This window comes from Ostrea edulis, chromosome 10 (genome assembly GCF_947568905.1).
Source record: "Ostrea edulis chromosome 10, xbOstEdul1.1, whole genome shotgun sequence".
Taxonomy (NCBI): domain Eukaryota; kingdom Metazoa; phylum Mollusca; class Bivalvia; order Ostreida; family Ostreidae; genus Ostrea; species Ostrea edulis.
The window spans coordinates 16,914,358-16,930,624 of record NC_079173.1 but is presented as its reverse complement, the minus strand read 5'-3'; the positions used below and the strand labels follow the sequence as shown (position 1 = coordinate 16,930,624).

The 16,267-nt window shown below is 33.6% G+C and overlaps 1 protein-coding gene across 1 annotated transcript; it reads right to left on the bottom strand.

Moving 5' to 3' along the window:
* Nucleotides 1–120: 120 nt before the first annotated feature.
* On the bottom strand, nucleotides 121–6,428 carry LOC125667482 (tachykinin-like peptides receptor 86C). The gene is made up of 5 exons (XM_048901009.2): nucleotides 6,015–6,428; nucleotides 3,613–4,007; nucleotides 2,785–2,892; nucleotides 2,193–2,376; nucleotides 121–1,126 (listed from the first exon to the last, which is right to left on the bottom strand). Exons 1-5 carry the CDS (start codon nucleotides 6,355–6,357, stop codon nucleotides 984–986), a joined length of 1,173 nt encoding a protein of 390 aa, XP_048756966.2. The 5' UTR covers nucleotides 6,358–6,428; the 3' UTR covers nucleotides 121–983.
* Nucleotides 6,429–16,267: the final 9,839 nt, after the last annotated feature.

Sequence of the window (16,267 nt, the reverse complement as noted above, 5' to 3'; positions counted from 1 at the left end):
TCCGTTTCTGGTACCGACAGATTATAAAAGTATTCTGACGTCATCTTGATCTGTCCGTTTGTACGGCGATACCGACGTATAAAAAGAAACTTAAGAAAAAAAATCAGATAGAACACAATCTGTATTGCACACTTTCATTTGATCATGTTACTTTATTTGTTCTATGGTTACGCGAAATTGTACAAATTAGCACAATATATATACACAATATATATAAGCTAAATAAATAAGCGTTAGTTATATACAATATTTCATGCTTACACATTATGTTTTCAATGCCATTTACTTTACAAATAGATTCATTTCATATAGTATGCGTATAAAAATGATTCATTTTAGCCCCATGTTTTTCTTGCTAAACTTTTTGATTAACCTGACATTTTATTACATACCTGTTATATATATCTTAACACTTCCGCTGTTTTAATTCTTTGAAATTGATTTTTGCAATATTTTACACAAATAAAATAATTTTGTTCAACATTGAGTCTAAATAACATACATTCTATAACATACTGTTCTTGGGAAACTAAACACCTAGAGATACAATGGACAAAGCTTGTGCATACATATATGTAGCTATTCAGGACAATAACCATTTTTGTCTCAGTGACCTTATATCGAAATTCAGGTTTTTGCGCTATTACTAACCCTATATCAATCCTAATACATCCATTATACGGGCAGAAAAAAAAAAGAGTCGTCGCTACGCAAACACATATATTCATACAAATACAGCGAAACCTGCCTAATCCGACATGCTTTGGGAGATATGTTTTGTTGTAATACACAGTGTGTTTGTATAAATAGTGTGCAAAACAATAAAAAAACACCTGAAATTGAAAATAGGGGTCGGAGTGCCCAGTGGAACGGGGTGCACAGGCGTTGGATTAGGCAGTTTTCACCGTATAAGATTTCTCCATTTAAGTTGCTTGCACACAATGCTCACTACCAAGTGAAAAAAATAAAGATTTAGTCCTTTTTTAGCTGAGTGCTTGTCCATGTATATCAACAGTGATCACTGTCGGTTCTTCGTTCTTCGGTTGTGACGGTCCAACGCTAAATTCTTTTTCTAAGGTATCTAAGCAGAAGACCGTATTTTCATGTCCATCATTTTGTTCTACAACTGAAAGAAAATGTTCACGATTAAGAAATGGGAACTGCTTACTTTTTTGGAGCGATTATAATGGTGTAAATCTCATTTCCTTCAAATAAACAAAAATATCAATAAAACTGATGGATCTCCCTGAAGTGCATGTAACCAGCGTACTGCTTCATATGATGAATGCATGATTTGATAAAGAGTCTACTTTTAAAGGAAATGTTTAGAGTTCAGATATGTTTCCACCTGTCAAGCAAATGTTTAGTGCTCAGGCGTATGATAAATTGTTGAAATAGAGGTCTTTTTTTCAAATACAAGCTGTTTTGAGTGACCATGACCTTTCAAAATTGTTTTGAGTGACTTTTGTCCAAACGTCATGCACATAATGATCAATGACTTGGAATATTGTTCAAATTATTTTTTTCATATAAAAGGTATAGGTTCTGAGTGACCGCGACCTTTACAAAATAGCCCTGAGTGACCTTTCTCCGAAAGTCAATCGTACAATGACGAATAACTGTTGAAATATTGTTGAAGTGAGTTTTTTTTCATATATAAGGCATATGTTCTGCGTGATCTTGACCTTTAGAAAATGAGTGACCTTTCTCCGAAAGCCATTTGCTTTGCTCTTCCTTTAACGCTGATATTTGGAATTCGTATAAACGTTTCATGGATTGACACCATTTTTGTTGTGAATTTGCAGACCGAATACGCTTCAGTAAAACTATTCCTGATTGGTCCTGACTTCTTTGTCAAGTTATTGTTACTTTTATTGGTCGAATATTTACTGAATTATTCACTAAAATGGGGTCAATAACATGACCTCATATACAATGCTGTCAGTTCCTTTTCCAATGTAAGGTTAGAGAAGATCTAATTTTATTCAGATTGCAGCGACTATATGCTTCCCCGAAATTTGGGGAGCATAAAAATGCAAATACTAAGCTGACAAAGGTTGCTAAAGAACTTTGTTGAGGAAAAGCCGAAAAACATTCCCGACACCAAATTTACTCAAAATACATAGTCTCTACACGAGAGAGAGAGAGAGAGAGAGAGAGAGAGAGAGAGAGAGAGAGAGAACTATATGTACCTCCCATCTCTGTATTGGTAGGGTTGTCACTGGTAACATCACGTCGACGTTTGCAACTCAGAATTTGATTGACAGCAAACCGGAAGCCCTTGTTGTATGTTATGTATAGGAATGGGTATACACAACTGCTAGCGTATGCCACATAGTATGAATAAAAACTGTACTGGCGTATGTTTTTCGGTAGCTGAATAAAGGGAAAACTGACAATGTACCACCAGGAAAAAATATTCAAATCCACATAACGTTTAAATCATTGAGAAAATGTGTAGTTCGAATAATGAACTTTAACAAGCATGTACTTTGCATCGAACACGTTTCTCCATCATCAAAGTTTCGGGTTTTGCTATTCAGCTCCGTTCTCTACACGGATAGACTATAGCAAACGATATAGAGGTGTGGACTCTCTCTGACGAGTATCAAATGGAACTGTATTTATATGTATATGGAAACAGAAACTTTGTATGCCAATTGCAATGAACTTTCCATCATTATTCAAATCTTACTGTAATTTTATCTGCACATTCAGAACAGTGTCCATCGTCTTACAAATGAATTCAATTACAATAGCTATGTGTAAGAAGGTAAAATTTACCTTGGTCTGTATATTTCGTTCTCTGAACACGTCCCAAAGCATGAGGAACTGCTGAGGAGACCAGCATAAGAAGAAGACTAGAAGAACAGTAAATACGTAGTGCAAGGCCTACAAATAAAAGCACAAGATATATAACCTAAATCAACTGTAGCTAGATTTACAGTAACATACGGTTATAGCGAAAACAATTCGTTATAACCAAACTTCATTATATCTGATGAGTTTCATACCGATTGTTATGCCGTTCTTGGCACGCTGATTTTTACTATGGATAACTCTGTTTATCTGATCAAGATATAGGGCTCACGGCGGGTGTAACCAGTCGACAGGGGATGCTTACTCCTCCTAGGCACTTATCCCACCTCTGGTGTATCCAGGGGTCCGTGTTTGCCCAACTCTCAATTTCGTATTGCTTATAGGAGTTATGAGATTGATCACTGTTCGTTATCTTCACCTTTCATCCAATAAAAGTTTCGTTTTTACTCTGCTACAGGAATAAATATCACTTCCGAATATGCGTGAATTCGTTATAATAGTGTTCATTATAACCATGTTTTACTGTATTTATGTGTAAAGTAATGAGTAATTGTTTGGGGTTAACGTCCCAGTGAGAATCTTATGTATACCAATACCAGGACTACAACTGATTGATATATATATATATATATTAAATTCAAGCAGTGAGGTGGGTGATATAATCATTTAGCAATGGATATTACGTTATGGACATTACTTGACAGAGGTTTTCTTTCTAAGGTTAATAATTTCGAATGTTACCCTCGTTTAAATGCAACAATTATAATGTGTAGACAGATATTGAAATGTTACCCTGCGCTTCATCTGATATCTCAGTCTTTCCTCTCTCGCCATGTTGTCAGTTGAAACACTTGGTCTTCTTAGAGAAACACTGATGAGGAAGAACATGACCAGCATAGGGAGAACGAAGCCCAGCAGCGACAATGTCGTTATATAAGCTCGCCTAGCCTCTATGGAGGGAAAATGAGCACTGCATATTGTTTCGTGACCCCCAATCCAATCGAATTCCAGAAATTTTGTGTACAGAATGAACGGCAAGGACAGAAGGATTCCGGATATCCACACAATTAGCATTACGATAGTCTGGTGACCTTGGGTGTATTTCAGGAGTGGTGATTGAAGAGTTGCTAGAAATCGGTCAAGGACGGTCACCGCCAAGGTGAAGTTACTGACACAGACGACAAGAACTGAAAAAATGTTGAAATACATATACATTTAATGATGTATTACTGTAATAAGTAATACTAATGTAACAGCTTATAATTCTAAAGATATATTGAAAGTTTTCTAATATCGCTTGTAATTATCATATTAGGCGCACAGGAAGCTTACGTTGGGAGCAACGAAGAAAAGACAGCAAATTTTCATTTTATAAAAACAATCTGACAGAGGAAGAAGCCAAACAAAACCCACCGGTTTTATTTAGAAAGAAATCATACAAGTTGGGGGTGGACATTTAAAGGTAATTCGTTCACTATCAATTTCTTATTGTTTGGCTTTCTATGTTCTAGATACGTTTTATTTTCAATCGTTGTTGGGTGGAAATCATTACAATGGATGTATCAAGGAGGGGCGAGAAAGCGTTTAAAGTCCAAGTTGTAGATAGTAAAATAATTCATTTCGGTTGTGATATATTTGGACGAGCATAAGAGTTATAAGAGATATAAATTTGACAGACTTCATTGAAGATTTGAATGTTTAAAATCTCGGTACTCCCACGTTCACGATTAGCGTTGGTATGTCAGCTGTCTGATATTGATTGGGACGTCACGTTTTGATATCGGCTAATAACCGTAAAGTACATTATCAATGAATTAGAGCAGCAGCGGTCCAACGCCCACGAAACCAATATCTATCTTATTGTCATTATTTGTAATTCAAGATTAATTCATGTCAAAAACAAAAATTAATTAAAACAAAATAAATTCAGATGACCAAGGTTTGAAGTGTTTAGTATATTTTGTACTGAACCCTTCCATCACAATTCATACACTCGATTCCTCCCTGAATAGTTATTGAAATGCATTTAAAAACTGGAACTCTATTTAAATTCCGTGGTGGGTGCACGAGTAAAATTTTCATTGTTCGTCCTAGCAGTTCCTTTGTTCATCAATATTACTGTTAAAACTGGGCTGCATGATTATCTACCTTATAAAGATACAATTGATTTATTAGTCAAATCCAAAGTGAACTTTCTATATATATAAAACACGGTAAATTTCTGCTGCAGATGTCGAATATTGAAGCTTCACTTATGAGATAGAAGTAAAAATAAAAATTAAGAAAAAAAATTGTTTCTTTCTTTTGATAAAAGAGAAAAAATGACAGTCAACCTTATTTCAACATTTACGAATCATTTCATATTTTACGAAATTCAGATACCGGAAGGACAAATAAAGAATGGGGCACTAATTACATTACGACACTGATTAACCTTTAATATACATGTTAATTACAAATAGAATGATACATGTTCTATGATCGAGTTAATTATCCTTAGTGCCAGATTAAATTTCTAATGATAGATTTCTACTAGAAAATATTCTTATGTAATAAATGAATAAATAGATGAATAAATCATTAATTACAGTTGATTGAAATAAGAGAAAATACATTTTAAGAGCTAGCCTTCGCGTCGGGAGCGTTGGTGTATTTTTGTATTCTTCATGAAGCTGATATCAACATTCAAGAAATTCTCAACAAAACATTTTTGTCAATATCTTGTGAAAAAGACATATTCGAATTAGATGCATAACATCAACGTCAGCACGTTCGATCAGTTAATATTCTAAAGGTTTTGTAAAATACTGAACAATTACGAGAAATTAAAAATACACAAGTCCAACGTAAGGTCAGTTGTGCAGGTTGATATACAATGTATGCATGTATTTTTGATTTGCAAACGTTGAAAAGCATATTTTGAAAGGGTTATTTCATGCACCAAGTACGTCATCCTGGTGTTAGTAGTATAGACTTTTTAAAAAATAGTTTTTTACCCAATACATATTCACTGGATACATAAGCACCAGTGTTGTTTGTTTTTATTAGCAGAAATGGCAGACGAGTCTCAGACCAAGAATTTCGATCCAATATGGAAGAAATTTATATAAATATGCTGTTAGAAGGTTAAAGTATGCAGGTTGCAATTACACACATTGTTTACGGAAGACACGTGCAGAGCAGAAATAACCTACCTTGTATAAATTTGTTTATTCTGCAGAAAAATGCACCAAACCTCCATTGCCCCTTGTCCAGATGGTACACAAGATGAAGCCACATACAAAACGTTGGGATGAGTAAATTCACAAGAGAAAAGTTCACCACGAAAAAGTTAAATTTTGTCCGTAGACTTTTGGTGCTAAGGATTATGAAAACCAACGTCATGTTGGCAAAGAAGGACAGGAACATCGTGAATGCATATAAATAAATTTGAAAAGTATTTTCGGAATCTGAAGTTTCACTGTCACCATTGTTCAAATGAACCGACGACTTTCTTAAAAATTGATACATTGAAAAGTTTGACTGAGATAGATTCATGATGTACACGAGAAGAGTAATAGTTCCTTCAGAAGTTACAGATCCTCAATGTCAACACTAAATAATTTTATGAAGACCAAATTCTTATACTGTTAGATAAGACAGAAGGGGTGATCTATTTTGGGCTGTTCCTGTCTTATATCAGGTCTATGTTTAGGTGAGACGATAAGACGGCCCTGCTCAGATCGAAGTGCAAAAGGGATTTCTATTTCAGACCTCTCTCCTAAAAAATTCTGTGCTACAGAAACCGATTTCTAATGATTGTGTAGTTTTATTGTCACTCAACACATGCCAGATTATATCAATGTGAAATACGATTATGAAATATCAATCTGTTTAAACGATATATCTTTGTACTCGTATATTACAAACAGTACATATACAGTATAACGTGTCACATTTCTAATTGTTATTCTTCTGCTTGATATTTCGTTTTTTTCAACCCGTTTTGTTTCAACTGAACATAAATTCATTTCATAACGCACGAAGATTGCAATGAACTCTTTTAAAAATTAACATAATTGCCTAAATAATAGAAATTCATTATAATTTGGATACTCGCGTCCACAGCGTGGCAAGAATAGCAAATTCATTTATTCATACATGTACATTCTACCACGCTAAATCAGAGGCATACACATATATTTCATAATTATATATGAATTGTAGCTAGAATGAATCTAACTCCTATATATATATATATATATATATATATATATATATATGTGTGTGTTACAAGAGAAATCTATATGCAGAATAAGCCCAATAATAACATGAATAGAAAAGATCCAATTTAGGAAACAGAATTTCCCAATGCTCCCTATCAAACCTTATATTTTAGACGAACAAATATTTGAATGTATAGCCATGTTTCTTTTTGAGAGGTATATAATTGACCTTGAATTATGAATTCATTTTCAATAAAATTTCATTGAATTCATTATCAATAGTCAAGAAAGAGAAGTGTTTCTCTGGTCGAATTTCCTCTGTGCGGCCTGTGAAAGAGCACTTAACTTCCACAATTACTGCTTTCTATCTCTCCATCATGAAAAACCCCTAGATAAGTCCGATATTTACATACAAGTAACACCTGCTCACTCTTAAATCGTTTCTTCCTCAAAGCTTGTCCCGTGGGGGATCCAGGTTAGAATAGGTCCTCAGTATCCCTTGCTCAAAGGTCGTAAGCGCCGAGCATAGACCTTTTAGCAGCCCTTCACTGGCAATGGTGACGACTCCATATGAGTGAAGAATTCTCGAGAAGGACGTTAAACAATATACAATTAATCAATCAATCGATCAATCCGCAAAGCTTTCCAATGCTAGTCTCTCATTAGTCTTCCAACACACAAAAACAGTTGACGTCACCGAAAGCTAATGTAGAGATGGGTAAAATATTAGTTTGTCTCTTATCCCTGTGGTCAAATAAAATGTCGCCAAATCGTGAAGCAGTGATACGCCAAGATCTATCTCTGGATCATTCTTGTGATGAAGATTGGGCTCTAGTTCTCTCCTCAAGCACCAGAGCTCCTGTCATGGTGGACTAAATGAAAAAGGAATGATTTGAAGACAAATTGATATCTACATACCCCTGGCAGAAGGAAATTTCTTGAATACTTATAAGTGGAAACCAAATTTGGGCATTCGAGTACATTTCATCTTTATCAACCCTGTTTATCTTGCAGAAATACTTAAGTCAATGTACTTGTAAATACACTTAATACAGCACAGACAAAGCAATATTAAAAAGACCGACAAAAATACCCCAACTGACTTCACACCTGAATTGCCTTCTCGATCCAATATTCTGTAAATGGCTTGCCTGGGTAGTCATTATCATTTGTAGCTGCTAAATGATTGCGAATGTTCCGAAACAGCTCATGAACACAAATCATCAATATTGATTCATTTATCTTAATTTTTCTATCTATTCAATTTTTAAAAAGAACATATTACCATAAAATGCAACAGGCAAAGAGAACTGACGGAACACACAGGGATCTGTCAACCATGCAAGTGCTTTATTCACAGAGCTGCTGGTATCTACGTGAATTGTAATGAACATCAGAATATTTTTACTTTAACTAACCTGCAAATTTTATGTCTCAATAAATCTTATCTTTAGATAACCTGTGAATTTGCTTTCTCAATACGATATATGTTGGTATCTTGTATCTTGCTTAACGTCTCGCTCGAGAATTTTTTCACTCATATGGAGACGTCACCAAGACCGGTGAAGGGTTTCAAATTTAGGCCTATGCTCAGCGCTTATGGCCATTGAGTAGTGAGTGTTCTTTAGCGTGCCACACCTACTGTGACACGGGTCATCCGTTTTTAAGGTAATCTCCGAGGACCTGTGACATTCACACCTGATGCCGAGCGTTTGGCGATTGAACTGTCACTACCTGTTTTAACGACTTCGGTCTGTCGCGGCCGGGATTCGAACTGTTGGTAAAATTTACTGATGTGTTGAAACAGGAATTGATGAACACTCTTCTGGCTTTATCAGTCGACCTGGGACCATTTTACTTTGGCCGGGATCATTAAAATAATCAACATTTATTTTCATTGTCCCTTGTAGATCCTTTAATTATTTTGAGATATTAAAAGATACAATAACCCTAGTTATATCACAGCTTACATAACAAATGACAACACAATAACTCTAGTTATTAAGCTTACATAACAAATGACAGCTCAATAACCCTAGTTATATCACAGCTTACATAACAAATGACAGCACAATAACTCTAGTTATATCACAGACTACATAACAAATGACAGCACAATAACTCTATTTATATCACAGCTTACACAATGACAGCACAATAACCCTAGTTATATCACAGCTTACATAACAAATGACAGCACAATAACTTTAGTTATATCATAGCTTACATAATGACAGCACAATAACTCTAGTTATATCACAGCTTACATAACAAATGACAGCACAATAACTCTAGTTATATCACAGCTTACATAACAAATGACAGCACAATAACTCTAGTTATATCACAACTTACACAATGACAGCACAATAACTCTAGTTATCTCACAGCTTACATAATGACAGCACAATAACTCTAGTTATCTCACAGCTTACATAACAAATGACAGCACAATAACCCTAGTTATCTCACAGCTTACATAGCAAATGACAGCACAATAACTCTATTTATATCACAGCTTACATAACAAATGACAGCACAATAACTCTAGCTATCTCACAGCTTACATAACAAATGACAGCACAATAACTCTAGTTATCTCACAGCTTACATAACAAATGACAGCACACTATCTTTAGTTATATCACAGCTTACACAATGGCAGCACAATAACTCTAGTTATATCACAGCTTACATAATGACAGCACAATCACTTTAGTTATATCACAGCTTACATAATGACAGCACAATAACTCTATTTATATGACAGCTTACATAACAAATAACAGCACAATAACTCTAGTTATATCACAGACTACATAACAAATGACAGCACAATAACCTTAGTTATATCACAGCTTAAATAACAATTGACAGCACAATAACTCTATTTATATCACAGCTTACATAATGACAACACAATAACTCTATTTATATCACAGCTTACATAACAAATGACAGCACAATAACTCTATTTATATCACAGCTTACATAACAAATGACAGCACAATAACTCTATTTATATCACAGCTTACATAACAAATGACAGCACAATAACTCTATTTATATCACAGCTTACATAACAAATGACAGCACAATAACTCTATTTATATCACAGTTTACATAACAAATGACAGCACAATAACTCTATTTATATCACAGCTTACATAACAAATAACATCACAATAACTCTAGTTGTATCACAGCTTACATAACAAATGACAGCACAATAACTTTAGTTATCTCACAGCTTACATAACAAATGACAGCACAATAACTCTAGTTATATCACAGCTTACATAATGACAGCACAATAACTTTAGTTATCTCACAGCTTACATAACAAATGACAGCACAATATCTTTAGTTATATCACAGCTTACACAATGGCAGCACAATAACTCTAGTTATATCACAGCTTACATAATGACAGCACAATAACTTTAGTTATATCACAGCTTACATAATGACAGCACAATAACTCTATTTATATGACAGCTTACATAACAAATAACAGCACAATAACTCTAGTTATATCACAGACTACATAACAAATGACAGCACAATAACCTTAGTTATATCACAGCTTAAATAACAATTGACAGCACAATAACTCTATTTATATCACAGCTTACATAATGACAACACAATAACTCTATTTATATCACAGCTTACATAACAAATGACAGCACAATAACTCTATTTATATCACAGCTTACATAACAAATGACAGCACAATAACTCTATTTATATCACAGCTTACATAACAAATGACAGCACAATAATTCTATTTATATCACAGTTTACATAACAAATGACAGCACAATAACTCTATTTATATCACAGCTTACATAACAAATGACAGCACAATAACTCTATTTATATCACAGTTTACATAACAAATGACAGCACAATAACTCTATTTATATCACAACTTACACAATGACAGCACAATAACTCTAGTTATCTCACAGCTTACATAATGACAGCACAATAACTCTAGTTATCTCACAGCTTACATAACAAATGACAGCACAATAACCCTAGTTATCTCACAGCTTACATAGCAAATGACAGCACAATAACTCTATTTATATCACAGCTTACATAACAAATGACAGCACAATAACTCTAGCTATCTCACAGCTTACATAACAAATGACAGCACAATAACTCTAGTTATCTCACAGCTTACATAACAAATGACAGCACAATATCTTTAGTTATATCACAGTTTACACAATGGCAGCACAATAACTCTAGTTATATCACAGCTTACATAATGACAGCACAATAACTTTAGTTATATCACAGCTTACATAATGACAGCACAATAACTCTATTTATATGACAGCTTACATAACAAATAACAGCACAATAACTCTAGTTGTATCACAGACTACATAACAAATGACAGCACAATAACCTTAGTTATATCACAGCTTAAATAACAATTGACAGCACAATAACTCTATTTATATCACAGCTTACATAACAAATGACAGCACAATAACTCTAGTTATATCACGGCTTACATAACAAATGACAGCACAATAACTCTATTTATATCACAGCTTACATAATGACAACACAATAACTCTATTTATATCACAACTTATATAACAAATGACAGCACAATAACTCTATTTATATCACAGCTTACATAACAAATGACAGCACAATAACTCTATTTATATCACAGTTTACATAACAAATGACAGCACAATAACTCTATTTATATCACAGTTTACATAACAAATGACAGCACAATAACTCTATTTATATCACAGCTTACATAACAAATAACATCACAATAACTCTAGTTGTATCACAGCTTACATAACAAATGACAGCACAATAACTTTAGTTATCTCACAGCTTACATAACAAATGACAGCACAATAACTTTAGCTATATCACAGCTTACATAATGACAGCACAATAACTCTAGTTATATCACAACTTACATAACGAATGACAGCACAATAACCCTAGTTATATCACAGCTTACATAACAAATGACAGCACAATAACTTTAGTTATATCACAGCTTACATAACAAATGACAGCACAATAACTTTAGTTATATCACAGCTTACATAACAAATGACAGCACAATAACTTTAGTTATATCACAGCTTACATAACAAATGACAGCACAATAACTCTAGTTATATCACAGCTTACATAACAAATGACAACACAATAACTCTATTTATATCACAGCTTACATAACAAATGATATCACAATAAATCTAGTTATATCACAGCTTACATAACAAATGACAGCACAATAACTTTAGTTATATCACAGCTTACATAATGACAACACAATAACTTTTGTTATATCACAACTTATATAACAAATGACAGCACAATAACTTTTGTTATATCACAGCTTACATAATGACAGCACAATAACCCTAGTTATATCACAACTTACATAACAAATGACAGCACAATAACTTTAGTTATATCACAACTTACATAATGACAACACAATAACTTTAGTTATATCACAGCGTACATAATGACAACACAATAACCCTAGTTATATCACAGCTTACATAGCAAATGACAGCACAATAACTCTAGTTATATCACAGCTTACATAACAAATGACAGCACAATAACTTTTGTTATATCACAACTTACATAACAAATGACAGCACAATAACTTTAGTTATATCACAGCTTACATAACAAATGACAGCACAATAACTCTAGTTATATCACAGCTTACATAACAAATGACAGCACAATAACTTTAGTTATATCACAGCTTACATAATGACAGCACAATAACTTTAGTTATATCACAGCTTACATAACAAATGACAACACAATAACTCTAGTTATATCACAGCTTACATAACAAATGACAGCACAATAACTCTAGTTATATCACAGCTTACACAATGACAGCACAATAACTCTAGTTATATCACAGCTTACATAATGACAACACAATAACTCTAGTTATATCACAGCTTACTCAATGACAACACAATAACTTTAGTTATATCATAGCTTACATAATGACAACACAATAACTCTAGTTATATCACAGCTTACATAACAAATGACAGCACAATAACTTTAGTTATATCACAGCTTACATAACAAATGACAGCACAATAACTCTAGTTATATCACAGCTTACATAACAAATGACAGCACATTAACTCTAGTTATATCACAGCTTACATAACAAATGACAGCACAATAATTCTAGTTATATCACAGCTTACAGAACAAATGACAAAAACAATAACTCTAGTTATATCACAGCTTACATAACAAATGACAGCACAATAATTCTAGTTATATCACAGCTTACATAACAAATGACAGCACAATAACTCTAGTTATATCACAGCTTACATAATGACAGCACAATAATTCTAGTTATATCACAGCTTACATAACAAATGACAGCACAATAATTCTAGTTATATCACAGCTTACATAACAAATGACAGCACAATAATTCTAGTTATATCACAGCTTACATAACAAATGACAGCACAATAACTCTAGTCATATCACAGCTTACATAATGACAGCACAATAACTCTAGTTATATCACAGCTTACATAACAAATGACAGCACAATAACTCTAGTTATATCACAACTTACATAACAAATGACAGCACAATAACTCTAGTTATATCACAACTTACATAATGACAACACAATAACTCTAGTTATATCACAGCTTACATAACAAATGACAGCACAATAACTCTAGTTATATCACAACTTACATAATGACAGCACAATAACTCTAGTTATATCACAGCTTACATAACAAATGACAGCACAATAACTCTAGTTATATCACAGCTTACATAACAAATGACAACACAATAACTCTAGTTATATCACAGCTTACATAACAAATGACAGCACAATAACTCTAGTTATATCACAGCTTACATAACAAATGACAGCACAATAACTCTAGTTATATCACAACTTACATAACAAATGACAGCACAATAACTCTAGTTATATCACAGCTTACATAACAAATGACAGCACAATAACTCTAGTTATATCACAACTTATATAACAAATGACAGCACAATAACTTTAGTTATATCACAGCTTACATAACAAATGACAGCACAATAACTCTAGTTATATCACAGCTTACATAACAAATGACAGCACAATAACTCTAGTTACATCACAGCTTACATAACAAATGACAGCACAATAACCCTAGTTATATCACAGCTTACATAACAAATGACAGCACAATAACTCTAGTTATATCACAGCTTACATAACAAATGACAGCACAATAACTCTAGTTATATCACAACTTACATAACAAATGACAGCACAATAATTCTAGTTATATCACAGCTTACATAACAAATGACAGCACAATAACTCTAGTTATAGCACAGCTTACATAATGACAACACAATAACTCTAGTTATCTCACAGCTTACATAACAAAAGATCACAATAAATCTAGTTCCTAAGCTTACATAACCAATGACAACACAATAACTCGTTATAACACAGCTTACATAACAAATGACAGGACTATAACTCTAGTTATATCAAAGCTTACATAACGACAACACAATAACTTTAGTTATATCATAGCTTACATAACAAATGACAGCACAATAACTCTAGTTATATCACAACTTACATAACAAATGACAGCACAATAACTCTAGTTATCTCACAGCTTACATAACAAATGACAGCACAATAACTTTAGTTTTATCATAGCTTACATGATGACAGCACAATAACTCTAGTTATATCACAGCTTGCATAACAAATGACAGCACAATAACTCTAGTTATATCACAACTTACATAACAAATGACAGCACAATAACTCTAGTTATATCACAACTTACATAACAAATGACAGCACAATAACTTTAGTTATATCACAGCTTACATAACAAATGACAGCACAATAACTTTAGTTATATCACAGCTTACATAACAAATGACAGTAATATAACTTTAGTTCGTTAAAAATAAAAGTCCAATGAATTGTTGAAGACTTCCCAACTTAGCCATATTTTACTTACACGCAGTTAGTAAAATCATTTTCTAGCTTGGGATAACCATTCATCTGAATACGAATTTTTAGGCTATGAAAAGTCTACTGAGTCCTAGTGCATGATCTGCTTATCCACAATCCTCGAGCTCTGTCTGCAGCAAAATAGTGTAACATCAGTAACACTCTTCTTAATTGCTGACTCCCCCCCCCCCTTGACTCCCGCCTGCTAGCTTAACAGTCACAGCGTGAATGGATGATGTTACCAGCATCTTCTAATTCTAGCTTAACATTACCGGTAAATGTGACCTAAACATGTTCATGGAATGTGAAAACACCAATAACATCATCAATAAATCGATATGAAAACTCGTAAATTCGTAAGTATTGAACTTTGCACAAACTTGTAAAACATAGTATTAATTGTAAGAACAATTCTTTCCACTAAGCCCCATTTGATGCTCAGTAGGTCTTCATAGGGTTAAGTGACTTACCGGATGTTCTGTTCTATACTTCTCTGGAGGTGTGGTCTTTGTATATGATGCCGAGGAACCTTCTGAAGCAGCTCATCTCCATGGTCGGTATCCTTTCTAGATCTTCTGTTAGATGTGGATGTGACCAACCAACAGGGGATGCTTACTTCTCAAAGGCACCCGATCCCACCTCTAGTATATCCAGGGGTCCGTGTTTGCCCAACTCTCTATTTTGTATTCCTTATACGAGTTATAAGATTCATCACTGTTCGTTATCTTCACCTTTCATTGATATGATAACACATCAGTTTGAGCTGACAGCTATATTCCTGACATCACAGTTTAAAGTTTAGCAAGTGCTGTTGTGGCCTGGACTAATCTTACAGAAATTAAAGCTTGAATCCTTCATCTGGAACGATTGCTCCTAGATATTTGAACTTGTTGACGTCTATTACATGTACATACAAAACCAAACTTTCATCAGTCATGGAAAATATTGGTCATCTTACAATGGCAAGTCTAGAAAAAGAATGCCACTTATACAAGCAAGACAAATCAAAACGAAATAATCCAGATTGTAGCGAAAAGTTTGAAAGGTTGCACGATAATGGTTTATATTATTCTGTTGTTGAAGATTAAGTAACTGACGATAATGGTTTATATTATTCTGTTGTTGAAGATTAAGTAACTGACGATTTTAAATAAAGAGATCCTCACAGTATGTGTAAAGA

Excerpts from the sequence above, each read along its gene's own strand:
- LOC125667482 (XM_048901009.2), bottom strand. The coding sequence starts at position 6,357 with ATGAATCTATCTCAGTCAAACTTTTCAATGTATCAATTTTTAAGAAAG. Across the intron at positions 4,008-6,014 it reads AATAAACAAATTTATACAAG|TTCTTGTCGTCTGTGTCAGT; the intron begins GTAGGTTATTTC and ends ACATTTTTTCAG. Across the intron at positions 2,893-3,612 it reads GATATCAGATGAAGCGCAGG|GCCTTGCACTACGTATTTAC; the intron begins GTAACATTTCAA and ends TTTTATTTGTAG.